Source organism: Ctenocephalides felis, unplaced genomic scaffold (genome assembly GCF_003426905.1).
Source record: "Ctenocephalides felis isolate EL2017-DRISC unplaced genomic scaffold, ASM342690v1 CF-g0.4_SCAFFOLD_01886, whole genome shotgun sequence".
NCBI lineage: Eukaryota > Metazoa > Arthropoda > Insecta > Siphonaptera > Pulicidae > Ctenocephalides > Ctenocephalides felis.
Genome location: NW_020538040.1, coordinates 44,204,117 through 44,220,230, shown reverse-complemented (window position 1 = coordinate 44,220,230; position 16,114 = coordinate 44,204,117). Strand labels below are relative to the sequence as shown.

Sequence of the window (16,114 nt, the reverse complement as noted above, 5' to 3'; positions counted from 1 at the left end):
GAGCACCTGCTTATGTAAGGATTCTTATTAATAACTGATTGAATGTTTTTCAATTAGTTTTATATTGGAGAAATATATTTGTACCTGTTTTTATATCACAATTTTCCATTGCTATTATTTTTCTGTCTACCATAAAAATAATATAAAAATGCAAAACAAGGCGCAGACGTTTTCTATGGTTTCCATTTCTACAATTAATTGATACAATATGTACTAGATCGATGAAAAACATAGCCACCGTTAAATATGACATTGTACATGCTACTAAAATGCTGCTAAAATAGGTTCAGTATTTATTTTTGCTGCTTAACAATAGTATAATTTATAAATTTTATTAAAATGGAAGAGAAAATATAACATATTTCAAATAAGGTTAAGGTTAACTTAAATTTAAGTAAATTAAGTCTCTATATTTCCTTCTATATGTGCATTGCATTCGAAATATATATTAAAACTATGCGGTTTGGTTAAAATGAAACGAAATTTATTTCATGTATAATCCCAATTAATTAGTAACTGAACTTTAGAGATTTTGCAAAGTCGTTATTCCGTCGATTAGTTGATAATTTTAATATGTTTATCAAATATATTTATTAAATAAATAAAGTAAATTATTAAGTATCCATGAGTTGTATCCGGAATACTTTCAAAATCCCGTCAATCAGCACAGAATATATTTGGTATGTCTTAAATATTATTAACACTGAATACGTATCTATATCGACGTGTGACATGAAATCGCATTTCTATTTTATATTTCTCTGAATTGCATGAACACAAATAATATAAATATCAACTTTGCATGTTTGGATCCGTTGGAGCAATTTTCGACATAAACTTTCTAAGAGTTTTTCGTTCCTACGATTATTCTATAGTATTTTTTCAACACAATAGGATGCAAATAATATTACACATATACAGACTACATATTGCAGGCCTTAAATCACCGTTAATTCTAGGTACATATTTCAATACATTCAAGAATAAACTAAGATAATTTTTATACTAAATAGGCATTATAAATTAATATAATTAAATAGGCATCTCCTCTACACATAGCTTATAATGCGTGTTACGTATAATACTTGTTAATAATTTCTTTTGGTGTTCTGAGCAAGATATCCAAAATAAATACAAAAATCTTCTTTGTAAACATGTTTTGTGATGATGAACATAGTCAGATAGTTGTTTTTTCAGCATGTGGTATTTGTTGCGATATAATTGGTTTCGTTTTCACAATACAGTTGTTTAAAGTCAAACTGGACCTTTGTGCCCTGCTCTGTACTATATATGTTGTCTCTATATTCATAAATTCTTATTATATATATTTTTGATGGTGTGGATTATTTTGACAAATCGATTGCATGCGAGTCAAAATAAAATTAGCCGAAAAGTGAGTTCGAAAACCGTCAAAGTTTTACCTCGCATGTGGTACTTTAATTGGATCGGAAGAACGCTTGTTCTCGACCGCACCATTACGCGCCCAATTGTGGCGATTGTCATGCAAATTTCAACGAAGCCGAATAGGAACCAAATCATCGCAAGGGGCAGATTCGCCGCCCTATGTTCGCACGTCGCACCGCCGCGTCGAGAAGAAATATGATGCGGACCGAGAATCGAAAGCTAATCGGGGAGTTATCATTTTGCTCTAGTGCTGGGGATATAATTTATACATTTGCAATGAGTTTTGAATATAATAATTATCACTCTTGATGTATCACAATTCGACATAATTATTTTTATAAAATATCAACTCTTTATTTACCCAATATGTATCATTACTTGACATTAGCCATCTTTTTGCTATTGTCACCTTTCACTTCTTAGGTTATCCTGCTCTTTTAACTTCTCGTAGGGTAGTTATAGTAATGGGCCGAGAATCGAAAATGAATTTTTTTGCATTTCTCCACGTTTTGAACGTTTCTGAACATTTTGGCATACCTCCGGAAAAATAGATGCCTGTGTGTGTTTTGTGTTCCGCATTTTTTCGTTAGCGTTTTCGGGCGCACGGATCAACCGGTTTGAATGGTTCAAAAAACATTCGATTCCTATTGATAAGGAGATGTGCTGACTAGTTTTTGGCAAAGGCAGGTCTAGCCGTTACGGAGATAAAGAGCAAAGGATGCAGAAATTAGAAATCAAGTTTTTGAGACTACGGAGCATCCGATTTGAATCATCTAAAAACATTCAATTTGTAATGATTGGGAAAAGTTTAGAGCAATTTAGAAGATACAAGGCTAAATGTACAAAAAATGGGAGTTTTTGAGAGAAATAAGCATCCGATTTGAATGATTCAAAAAACTTTCTGCTTGTGTTGACGAAATAATTGCTTTTGGAAAAAAAATTCATTTCATTTTTTTTTTTATTTTTTTTTTTTTTGAATATCGAAAATAATTGAGATTTTAATTTTATTTCTGGTTGAAGTTCTAAAGCTTACTTATATACTTTAAGTGAATAATTTTAACTTTGTAATTCAGTTTATATAATTTTTGTAAATAGTATTTATAATAATTTATTTGAAAACATTTGATATTCCTCGAAGATTTTGTTACTTATTACCATGATGTAATATCTTTTTGATAAGCTCGTAAAGACTGGTCTTGGAAACGATCGTCCTAGCCGTTTCTTTGGCATTAAGTGTAAAATATTTAGTCCACGTTTTTGCAAAAGATCCTGAACCCATATTGAAAAAATAAAAATCTATTGAAAGACTACATTTGGGATTCATTTTCGGCTTGGCCGTTTCATTGTATTTAAATGTTCAAAAAATTGCATTTTTAATTAAACTTAACATAGCGATAAAGCTAATGGTCTCAAGAAACTTCCTAAATTTTTAAAGGCTTGAATTATAAACGTGCTTGAATATAAGAAATTCACACAAGGGCGGGCTTTTGCACTATAATTAATACAATTACTTATTTATTTATTTATTTATATATATTATAAAAAAAAATAATTGTGGATATTATAAGTCTGCTTGAAAGATATCAAATTGGAAATCGCATTGATTAATGTTTAATGAAAATTAAAATATTATATTTGGAATAAACAGTTTTTATTTTAACCATTTTTTATCCAAATAGCTAAATCTCACTTATTATTGATTTGTTGGATTATTTCCACGCATTTGAAAGTTCATATAACTTGCGTTATAGCAAAATAGCACCTACAGCTAGGTGTAACTATTATCATGTACAAATTGCATCCAATAACTAAATTAATTTCATAGTAACATAAGAAAGTGTTGCTACGCGCATTTCAATGTTTAATTTGTTCCCCAGAACACTCATATGGGTAATTTTTGCCTTGTTCCATACTTACACATTAGTTATAAAACAGCATTTCTATTATAATGTTGTGCTCATATAAATAAACAAAAATTGAAACTTGTATTCAACATTCTAAAAATTGAACTGCTGTCAAAAATGAAATTTATTTTCGATTAAACATAGGTATATCCAATTCTGTTATAATATTCAGCACCACGATTAATCTCTGGGGGCTTATGAACATAAATCCGACAATGAGTATTTGAAGACTTGAATATCGTGGGTATAATCCAAAGTTTCTTGTTTTCAATGCATTTCGTGACTATGATATCGACTTAATGTAATTGTGTTCCGCGAGTGTTCTAAAGTAAATTTCAACGCCTGAGAACGAACTGTGTTGTTTTGCAGACGGTGTAAGATTATATTATAGAGCTATTAAAACATTTTCATAAATGATTGCGAAGCAATGCACCAGCAATTTATTTACTTAAATGATTATTGTTAAGTGTAATCTTGAGAGAGAAATTTATATACCAATTAGAAATAGTGTTTTCTTGATATTATCACAAGCTTTTATATCAGCATTATTCATTGTTTTTTAAAATATTGCTACAAAATAACACATAACTCTATTACGTACCGCATATCTAATGATCTCCTTATAAAAATTCTACATCATAGTCAACTTCAAAAATATATTTTTTCAACTTCTTTATCGTTTTATCTCTTTCATTGATGGTACGATTTATAAAAAAAAATATTTTTTATTTGCATGAGTTATCATTTGTAATGAATTTTATTCAATATTCCTTCTCTTCAGGATGTGAAACAAGTTATTACTGATGATGTTTCTCAGATTTAAAAATATTTTATTTATTGTAGAACCTTTCAATGTCGACAAATTTTAAAAATTCGAAATTCATAGTTCAATATAGTGTTATAGAAAACTTGGGGCAATTTTGAAACTATTTTCGACTGTGGTTCTAGAAGTATTAATAACAAATATAATATAAAATTAACCACAATAACCGAAAAATCGTTGCAGTTTCGCCAAAGCTCTATGGGTTACATGAAAGCTCACACTATTCAAATTGCATTGAATAAATTGTATTTATCTATATGGTCATAATAATGTATATAATGATCTATATTGTTGTATATAAAAGTGCCTCATGGTGTAAGGGTTAAGCTCACGGACTCATGTGGACGAGGTCGTGAGTTAGAACCCAGCTCTGAGCGATCTGACATCGTGCAGTAGCGATGTACATTTTTACTTGAAAATATAAATCAAAAAAATATGTTTTCAATTAAAAATAGCCCATTTTGGGCACTGCGGTGTGAAATGGCAATTGGAAATTTTTCACACTATTCTTTCCTAAACCGAGTTGGAGTTTAACTCAACTCACAGACTTGGCATAGGGCAGCACTATCCATTATATGTGTATATGTATATAAATTTTAATTTCCAATTTATTTTATGATAGTCGCAATCAATACCGTCACTCCGTGTCGGCTTGACGTTGATCTGGCTGGGATGCTCTTTACAAAATAAGAAAAAAATATAATATATATTATTATAAAGTATATGTCATCTGATATGTTATTTTCTCAATTAGAATCTTTTAAAATACCTTACAAGGTGATGCAGTTGATTTAATATCCATATGCTATCGACCCTAAATAAAAGCTTTCAAAGTTTGTACTTAAAAGTTTTATGACTGACTTTTATGATTCCGAAGAGCAGATGACTGGAGCTAAAACTTAAGTGAATTTTTCAAATATAATCCGGGCTTTAAAGAAAAATTATTTCCACAAGCAGTAAGAAAATGCTATAATATCGTTCGAGTAATCTTTGTGTGAGTTTCAAATATGGCTGATGCATATAATCCTTTGCCTATCGTCGCGAAAACTTATTGCAATGATTGATGCACATAATCGCGATCCGAACGAACACGTGTGCCGTTATAAATGACTGAGACGTCTGTCTTCGGGCTTTCCTCGGCGGAACGGGTGCAACATGACACAATGCTCTACGTTTGATAAACTTTCAGGCATTTTATAACCTACTGGAAATGCAAATTAACTAAGTTTGTACTTTAAAATTTCGGATTTCTTACATTTATATTTGTCGTATGTATTTTTCAATAAGATGTGTTATTATTACTCATATCTATTAATCACTAAGTAATATTTTTATCTTTTTTTATTATTAATTTATGGCTTTTAATTGGGTGGTTATTTAGCCTTTAGATATATAGCCTCTTTATAGGGTCGTGTTACTTTAAGGTCAAAATCCTAATTTTTCGATATTTTAATTTTAAATATTTTTAAATGATTTTTTGTGCCAAGACAACCAGTATCAATATTTATGGTCATAATCATAACCTAGATCATAATCTAGGTTTTTCAATCTGAAATGACATTTTCATACACAGAAGTGCGAATATTATAGGCCGTTCTGGCTTGAAAGTCACATAATTCATTAATACCAAAAAAAATTTAAAAAGATATTTTTGTTTTTTATTTACAGTTTATAATTACTGATTTTTGTTTTCTTGTTTTTTTAATGTAAAACAAAAATTCAGTCTTAAGAGCTTTGATAAATATGTTTTTACATAATTGGACAGATAGACAGACAGACAGAAAAGGTTTATTTCGATAAATAGTCAAAATTAGTGCATATACGAAAAAAATATTATATGCGTTCAACAAAAATGAATGGCAAATGCATGCCAAAAAAATAATAATTGCTATATCTATAAATTATTAGATAATTTACAAAATATTAGTGAATAACCCTTAGTTACTAATTAGTTGAGTATTTATACTAAAACAGTTACATAATTAGAAAATCTGATTTTAGTATAAATACTTAGCTAATTAGTAGCTAAGGGTTATGGATTATTTTTCACTTATATTTTGTAAATTATCTTATCATTTGTAGGAATATACATTTATTATTATTTATTATTATTGTCAATTATTATTCTTTTGGCATGCATTTGCCATTCATAATTTTTAAACGCATATAAGAATTTATGATTGATGACTGTGACCTTAGATATCACATTTTTCATTAAATATAATTATCTTATATTTGTAATTTTTGTCCATTTGTACAAGAATCAATTTGAATAGACTGGTCCATTGCGGATAAACGATTAGTTTCATAAATGTGTAATAACATTTAATTTATGTATTTTTTACTTTTTTATAATGATTTGATAGATTTAAAAAAAAATAGTTTTTACTTTGTATGTTCGATTACATGTACGCATTTATCGTAGCATTATATTATTTGAGTAGTTGGTAGCCAGAGTGGACCATTCCAAATATACCCGAATACCAGTAAACCGTGTCGAAAAATTTGCTATTTTATGTTTTTATATTATTAATTTTACATTCTACTCTTCATTTATCTTTACATTGTTTTACTTGATTTTATCATTTTATATATGAAATGAAATAGAAGGTCCATAGTCCACTATGAGTTTTCGTAACGCTTGAAACGTCATTTAGAGCAATAGCAGATTTTGCTCCGATTTAACGATGGGTATTAATATTATGTCTATTCTAGTTTGGCAACATTATTGAGTGAAAAACTCATCATGTCCTCAATGTATCTCAATTTACCCCGATTTGTGGGATGATTCATTCTGGTCATCATCTCCTCTTTCGTATGTAGAACGAATACTACATATTATACAATAGAGCTTCATAAAAAATAAAGTTGAACTTCGAGCTTAAAGTTCAAACACAAATGTTTAAAAGATATGATGTACAAGAAAGTTACCGCCGGATTTTAATGTAATATAAAATTTTCTTGATATATTTTGTTTTAGCATTATTTTTTGAGAAATATTATTTTAAATTGTGGTATTTTTAATAACATAATGATCAATGAAATTTGTGATCGTTATAATAGACTTAAAAAACCGTCCCATTGTTTATGGTTCAAAGATCACTGGTACGGCAAGAAGTTTGCTGCGTCAAGTCACGCTCGCGTATCATTTTCATATCAATCCATATCTCATCTCGAAGCGATGATATGACGGAAAACGCCCGTTATGGAAAGTCTCCGAGAATACAAGCAGAGAAGAGTGTCGGTTGCTTTGCACGGAGTAGGCAAATCGCTACCATACATTTTTGATATAATTAGATATTTTATATACAAAAAAGATAAAAAAATAAATAAATCGAAATATCAAAATTCTTTACACTTTATAAAATTACTTAATTCATATGCTTTTGCTTTATAATACTAATATTCAAAAAAATGAATTTGAGGTTCGGATAAAAAAATTGATATTTTTAGTTAAGAATAAAGTTGCAAATAATTTGCATTCATAATAAATAATAAGATATATGCAGCATAAAAATTTACACTTTCAAATGAAAAGGATAGTGGAAAACTATTTATATAACTAAGAATATAAATCTTTAGATTCTGCATTTTTATGAGGGCATTGTAGTCATCAATGCCAGTGCTCTTCTAACTTTTTCTTCTTGTTACCCGGTTCTATTTTATTGAGTTGATTTTCTTTTATTATATATCCGTATTTATGTAGAGCGGGGCTTAAAGTTCCGCAGGTTGAAGGGTCCACCACGAATATCTCAAAAACGAGTAAAATTAAAAAAAATATTAACAACAATATTTGAAAGTAGAGGGAAAAAGATGTATAACCATACATCAATCAGCCGAGAGAGAAATAGAAATGTTTGAAAATCTATAACAAAAGCATGTTCTTTTGTTGTTAGTTCTTTTGAATGTGAGCACTGTTGTTTAGTTTACGAAACCCTAATATAGTTTTTAAGCATGCGTTATTTAATTGTTTTATAAGATGTATTATTAATTTTAAGTTAGTTTTAACACTTTTTTATATTACCTCTATAAAAGCGTACTCGTAGGTGGGGTGAAAAGGACCAACTAAACCGTTACCTTAGCGAAGGTGTAAACAATAAAAAATATTAAACAAAATAGTAAATTAAGTTAAAAAAAACAATTTTTCACGAGATTAACTAAATAAATATGTATTTATTACAACTCTGCTGATGAATATTTTGGACAAAATACCAGATCATGGTTATATTTATACAGTGTTATTGTTGTAAAACATGTACGTATGAGATTTGTATTTTGCATTGGTTGCACGATGTAGCTATTGTTTCACAATATATCATTAAAATACGACATTGGATCTGTTTGTCCCCTGGCTGTTTCATTTTACCCCGCCTATATGATAAAAAGGACCATGTGGCAAATTTTTGAAAAGCAGTAAGAAAAAACACATTTCTACAATGATAAGGTGACCATACGTCCCGGATTGGCCGGGACAGTCCCGGATTTCCACCTTGTGTCCCGGGTTTTTCTTAAAGCAATATTTGTCCCGGATTTTGATTTTTTGTCCCGGATGTCTCGGTTTTTCTAAAATTAATAGTTAAATTAGCAAAAATTAAGAAAACAAACTAACAGATGCTAATTTTTTCAAATTAATTATGAAGAAAATTGAATAGAACATATAGATCGAAAAAAATAATATATAATATCATAGATAAAGAAATATTGCATATAATAGTCAAAGTATAAAGCTCTTACTAAAAGTCCGCAATTATGATAAGATTCATTTAGAAAACTGTTTTTCATTGTATTCTTGAATAGCATTTGTTATATAAACGAATAATATTATTTTCCGTGACTTGTTCCGTCCGTCGGGCGCGCGCTCTATCTACACTAGAGGCAAGCGCTGCGAGTAATGCGATGAAGTCACTTGCGTGGCTTGAAAGCCGGCGAGAGCTTTGTGGAACGGCGTTTGGCTCTATTGTGCGTAAATGCGTGTCGCGTACCGACTGAATTCTGAATGGAGTGGCTTAAAAACCAATAATGTTTAACGTTTCATAAACGTTTATGTGGTGTAGAACACAATATATACACCGCTAGAAGCGTTTTATAGCTGAATTGAGATTGAAAAATACGTGCGAAAAAGCACCGATGGATTATTTTAAAACCGTAATATCGATTTGCTATTTCAATAGCATAACAGAATTTTAAACTGAATCAGAATTTAGAGAGCTTTTAAATTTATATTTTACATGCTAACTAGGGCAAAATGAAATAACAAATAATTGTATAGTATAATGATGTGAAATGTCTTATAAATAATAATTTCTTTCTTTCCTTGTTATTTAAAAGAATACTGTCAATATTTAGAAAAGTTTTCTTTCTAAGTTGACATGATTAATTCTTAAAATGGCAAAAAAATAGAACTTAATTTAATCTCGTATGACAGACATAGACAAAATTTGTGAAATTTGCTTAAATAAAGTGTAACAATTATGCAGTTATGTACCCAATAAAATATTTTAAACTTAAGTTTTACAAAAACCAACTATTAATCATTTTAATTGATTATATAATTTAACCGGCGGCATTCGAGTGGAAAGGGTTAATATCGGATCTACTTTTATACAATTCAATTTTATACAATCCAGTTTAATCAATACTTCGGAATTATTGTATTGTAGAATTTATTTTATTATTTTTATGAAATAATGATGATGCTCAAAAATAGTTCTATTCAGATATTAGTAGAAAAAAAGATTATGTTAAATCTCAATTATTCTAAGTTGTAAATATAAATTGGGGAGGACGGGGTCCAATTTGACTTTCAATAATTATTCTGCATAAATCAAATGAATTATATCACAACTATCAAACTATGTTCAGTAAAATTCCCAGTTAATTCCTAATTATAGAAATATATTTTTTTACTATTTTTCTAAAATTTGTTATATGTTACTTTTTACCCTGTCTATGATTTGCCAAGAGACAAGCAATTCTAATGCTTTAGTTTTAATTTTAAAGGAATATCACGAAATAATAGTTACAATAATTCAACCAATGTGAAATACAACTTCTAACTCGTTTTCGAGATGATGGTGGGAACTTTTAAGCTCCGCTCTTTATACATATATATATATATATATATATATATATATATATGTGTGTGTGTGGTGTGTGCTTCTGTATGTATATTTATATATAATATTACATCGTTATTTGTTTTTTATGTCACCATACGTATAAAATAAAACAATGTTATCTATTTTCATATTACTATTTTATAACTCGGCATGGAATTTTTATTAAATTTCAATATTGCTATACGATGGATTCATAACTTTTTTTCAATATTTTCAGTGGCAGAACAGAGAGGCAAGCAGTAAAAGATGCACAAGCGCAGTGGCGTACGCCACCTGCGTTCAATCGTACTCCGTCAAGAAGGCAACAAAGACGAATTGTTGAAGGAGCTGTTGATGGTCAGTGTACTAGAATTAGGAAAACGAGATTTAATCTTGAACATACTTTTGAAATAATTGAAAAACATATCATGCTCAATATTATTAATATATTTATTCAGGACTATTATGATTAAATATTTCTGCGTTCTTTTATATATTATTTCTGCATCTTTTTTAATATACTATTTTTGGATAAACATTTGCAAGAGGTATTTTTGATTCGTGGATATCTATTCTTGCAATATTGTGGCGATTTGCAGGGGAGACTGGGTGCGGTCGTGCTACTTTTTTATTAGCAATATTTTTGTTGATTTACTAGTGTGCTACATGTACCGTTCATACCCCAAGGACAATTGTGACTATAAATACTAAAATAATTTATAACGACTTCTGTTGTCGTTAATAACAATAATACGTAGCACAACACAACATAAACATTTAAACAAAGCTTATGAATAAAATAACAAATGAGTAATATAACAAAACATAATTTCTTAAACAAAGTTAACAAGAATTTTTTGTGAAACATTTTGTTTTTTATTCTTATATTGCATTTTTCTTTCCCTTACTCTTTCGTATTTTGTCTTAGTTAAGTTAGATTTTTTATCTGTTTAATCTTCACTCGAAAACGATAAAAAATACATATCACAATATATATGCTTGTATAAATTTGGGTGAATTCAATATATAGTTGAATTTAAGCTATATGGTCTACGCTGTGAGAAATAACTAAGCCATGAATTCTTGACCTGATCTATATATGCCAAATATCAAAATTCATGGCTCGTCGCCGCTAAGATAACAATAACACATCTCATTTATTTATCATATGCGATGTACTCGGGCTAATGGGCATCATATATAACACCGCAAAGTGTACCAATATCTTACCCTTAACTGATGCAGGAAGCATTAGTCGCTTATTACAAATTCCGCTCGCGTTTCGAACGCCCGATAGCAAAACAACGCATTGCGTTGCCTCGAAATCTAGTAGCAATTTGTGGTCGCTTAATTGGATTATTATGTATGATACATATGCGCCGCTAATTGTGAATCACTCCCTAATAGCTTGTTTGGAATTAGCGGCGGTTTAGTGGTTCTTGGTAATAAAACATTTCAGTTTAGTTGCGTTGCCGAACGCGGCTCCAGTGACTTAATTTTCATTGGAAGCTCACTATTTTCGCACCAGATACGAGTGATTTTTAGCTTAACTAAATATGCTCGAATTCCCGTCTTGCCTTGCCAATGTTAATTTCATACTGGAGCCTAAGAGAATTTATTCAAGAATGCTCAAATTAAAATTCCAATGAAAAAGTATTTTTATTTTGCAGCGCCTAAAATGGAAGAAACGAAGCAAACCAGCGAAATTAAGCAGATATCAATACCACAGCCTGCGATCTCGTAAGTGTTTTATGTTACTAATAATTAGAATAATTAGTAATAATATTCGTTCAGGAGTTTCCTTTTTGATAAATATTTTTACGTTGGACCATCTGCAGCTTATATTTTACGTTTGATTGATTTTACAGATGAGTGAGTCAGTGTTAGAGTATTTATGAATTAAAATGATAATATCAAATTAATTTAATATTTCAGATTTCACTTAAGCGGGTATTCTGGTCTAGAGGCATAAATTTTATGCGATTTTTGAAAGACCGTAAAAATAGGCAAACATATATTTTTGTTACACGTAATTAATTTATATTTTGAGAATAAATAAGAAAATGAAAAATGAAAATAATAGTCATAAAGTTTTAATTCTAGAAGGTGATGAAGTGAAGGTTTTAAAACATTGGCACCTAACTATATCCATGATTTCAGCCCTCCGATTAATCTGAAAATCAATGAAGTATATAGAATGCTGTCGCTATTGTACGAACTACGAATAAGTAAAAATAATTTTGTTCTCACAAAATTGCGACAGCCTGAAAAAAAAACTTTTTATGATATTCCCGTTTTTTTAAAAAAATAGTAAAAATCGGAATTTGTGGATGAACGTAGTTCATACTAGAGAGAAGTCTAAACATTTCAAGTAAATCGGTCCAGTAGGAGTTGAGAAATCATGGGTATCAGAAAAACTGTTTCGAGAAAAACGCGTTCAAAGTTTCCCGCAGGAAGGAGACAGAAAACGAATATCGCAGCCATACAGCTCTATATTCGAAAATAATTTGACATTCGTTTCATGCACATTGTTGAAAAAAAAAACAAATTTTTTTTTTTATAAATTCTAGACCAGAATACTCCCTATATGTGTGTTATATAAATACATTTTTTGTTATCCATATGTAAAAATATATGATTTTTTTGAACTTTTTGTTTACATGACACAGTATTGACACAGTATTATTAGTTAATTAAATAATTGATACATTTGCAATAACCAGAGCATCATTTTATCACTTTATAGTTAATTTTTTTGTGTAAACTAAACTTAAAATCCGATTACATCCTTTATTTTCTTTTGTCTTAAATCTTTATTTTCATATTTTATATTTACCATTAGAAAAAAAAAACAAAAAAAAATCATAGTCATTATATTTATAGAAACGTTTATTATTTAATTGTATCAATGGAAAGCTTTATATAGAGCATATACAATGTAGCTGTCAATATGGATACTTTTAAATCTAATGAGGAATAATCTGATGAAACATGTAATACATTATATTTATATTTTGCATTTATATTTTCAGTGAAACATTAAAATTTTAGATGGAGGATTAATTATTTTTATTCCATGTTTCTTTCATAAAAAAAATATGAAAATAAAATATTTATAAAAGGGGCCGTTCAAGTATTACGTAAGCACTATAGGGGGCGGGGGGTTTATTGATTTGCTTATTTTGGTGACAGATTTGCTTACTTTTGCTGACAAAGGGGGAGGGGGGGGGTAAATAATTGTACTAAATCTGCTTACGTAATACTTGAACCGTCCCAAATCAGTTCAATCTGTAAATTTCTTGCATTGAGGTCGACAAAAAACATTTTACATGCTGCATTTACATTTTATACATTTACCATTTTTAGCTATTCCAAAAAAAAAAATTTCTTCCAGGTTCGAAAGCCCATATCGTTCGACATGTTCCATTCCGGCCTCTCTTGGAACCTCCGTGTCGACCCACAGACCGCGGGCGAACGGCGGCGGTGATTCCCCTCGCAGCACTCGCAGTGCGCCATGGACTCAGCCGCACACTGCGCGCGGTCTGTTCGGTCCAGCGCCGCCTAGTCCGCGTTCCGTGCGATCCGGCCGTTCGAGCGGCACTGCAACGGGAGCAGGAAGGCATTACACGCCAGCAGGTCAAGATTCCAGACACAGGTCGAGTTCGGTTGACAGTCAAAGCTCTAATGACTCCAGGAGCTGTAGAAGGTAGATTTTGTAATTTATCTTTTTATTGTGCGTTTTTGCTTTTATTTCAATTTGATTTGATTTAAGCGGCTACAATTTTCACGCTTTCACTTATTTATTCAATCGATTTTCTAGTTAGATATATAGCGTTATTACTAACGAGTTAATTGTAATAGTCAATTACATTAAAATACAATTAATCACGAGCCTGACTTCTATAATATATATTATTTTCTAAGATTCCGTATGTGTTGTTGGTGAGGTGAGTTTTGAGATAGATATCTATCTGTATACAATTAACAGTTATCATAAAAGAAATTGAATAAAAAATTTATTTTTGGCTCTTTAAGGGGGTTGTTCTTTTTTTTACATAAAATGCAAGGTATTTGTTTTTGTTTTTCTCGAAATGTATTTATCATAGAGACATGCGGTTTTTTTAAAACAAAAATTATATAATCATAGAATATTACGAAGATTTCTTTTTTTTCGCTGTAATTTTTTAACTAGGGGCCGCCAAAGTCGGCCTTGCAAAATCGATCTTTTTTGCGGTGTCACAGATAAATCTGTTGCGCATCGCCTGAAACAAAAAAAAAGAAACAACGTTGAAGAAGAAGTTTGAATCCAGTCCCCCTACCAAAATGAAAGAAAAAAGCAAGAAGGAAAAAAATGGCAGCTATTTAAAAAAAAGTGTCAAAAAAGGCCTTATTTTGAGGGCGAGGAGCTTCGTAGATTTTTTTTGCGTAATGTAATCAAGTTGTTTAAGGTAGGGAGACTGGGTATTGCAGTGGTGAACAAATTAAAAAAAATGCAAACCGATCCGACTTGTAGTTTTTTTAATTTGTGGCACCGCAAAAGTCAATTTGAGAAAAACGTATTTATTGTTTTTAATATAATGTACTAAATACACCATTTAATTTAATGTACTTAAATACACCGTGGTGTTCAAAGATGCTGACACATTAAAAAGATCATGTGCATGAGGTATTATAATGAAAAAGAGTGCAGCTGGCACACAATAGCTCGCGGAGCGATGAAAAAAACGGTTTCAGAGGATCATACATATAGATATATATATAGATATATATATATATATATATATATAACTTTGTCAAAAAAATAGATATTGAGATGATTTTTTTTTAAATATTTCTAAGGATTTTAGCTTTCATACTATCAAAAAATCTCAAAATCGAAAAAAAAAAACGAACAACCGCCTTAAAAGCACAACATATCGTGTTAATAGGGCGCTGACTCAATGCAATAATGTTTGTTTTAACAAACATACTTCACCTTTTGTCTCTTTCGTTGCTATCTCAAAATTAATATAGTTTAGGGGGCGTCCATTAATCACGTGAACCTTAAAGGGTGGGGGGGGTGTTTGTCAAAACAATCATAATTAAATTTGTCATACTTAAGTTTGTTAAAACAATATCACGTGTATTAATTTTTTACTTCAATTTAAAAAAAAAACTAAAATTTAAAAAAAAACATATATTTTAAGATTTTTTTAGGTACTAAAAATACACGTATCGTTGTGTGGGGGAGGGAGATTACTTTTAAATATCACCACGTTTCACCAAGAAGGAGGAAAGGTCAAAAAATCTTTAGATCTTTAAATCCTTAAAAATCCCCACGTGATTAATGGATGCCCCCTTATGTGTTATGACGATTATCACTATGGTACCAGCACATTCATACCCCTTTATTCATACCCTATAATGACATTGTTAAAATTGTTTCGAAAGAGCAATAGAATTGCATTTTCATAAAATAATCTGTTAAATTTATGATTCGAAACAACTCAACATTATGAACAATTTAGTTTTGGCAATTAATATATTTAAAAATGGGATGAAGCAAATGAACATTATATAGAATTAGAGATAAATTGCGCCGGGCATAGCAATCACAATACGGTGATGGCGTTAACACGATTCGGTACCCAATTCTCGTCCGTCGCTTAAACCTTGCCATCAATCGCATTTGCTAAACGACTTCGTAACGAGGGTAAAACGCGGTTAAGAGCTTTCGTAATTGAGTATTCATTTCGCTCTGCTAAATTGACTGTAATTAAATGAATCCGTCTTTATCTTCGCATCGGTTCAAATTAAAATCGTTTTTTATACATTAGTCATCTATTACAATGATTAAGCTAGATATCTATAATTAGTAGAAAACTATATTACAGATTTTGCTCATA

At 30.1% G+C, this 16,114-nt stretch overlaps 1 protein-coding gene across 1 annotated transcript in view; it reads left to right on the top strand.

The window, feature by feature from the left end:
* The window catches only part of LOC113375005 (band 4.1-like protein 3), a 573,702-nt gene that overhangs the window by 492,057 nt on the left and 65,531 nt on the right, over positions 1-16,114 (top strand). Inside the window, exons 9-11 of the mRNA XM_026614959.1 lie at positions 10,468-10,586; positions 11,900-11,969; positions 13,624-13,935. Coding sequence (XP_026470744.1) covers positions 10,468-10,586; positions 11,900-11,969; positions 13,624-13,935 — 501 coding nt within the window. The remainder of the gene's footprint in view (positions 1-10,467; positions 10,587-11,899; positions 11,970-13,623; positions 13,936-16,114) is intronic.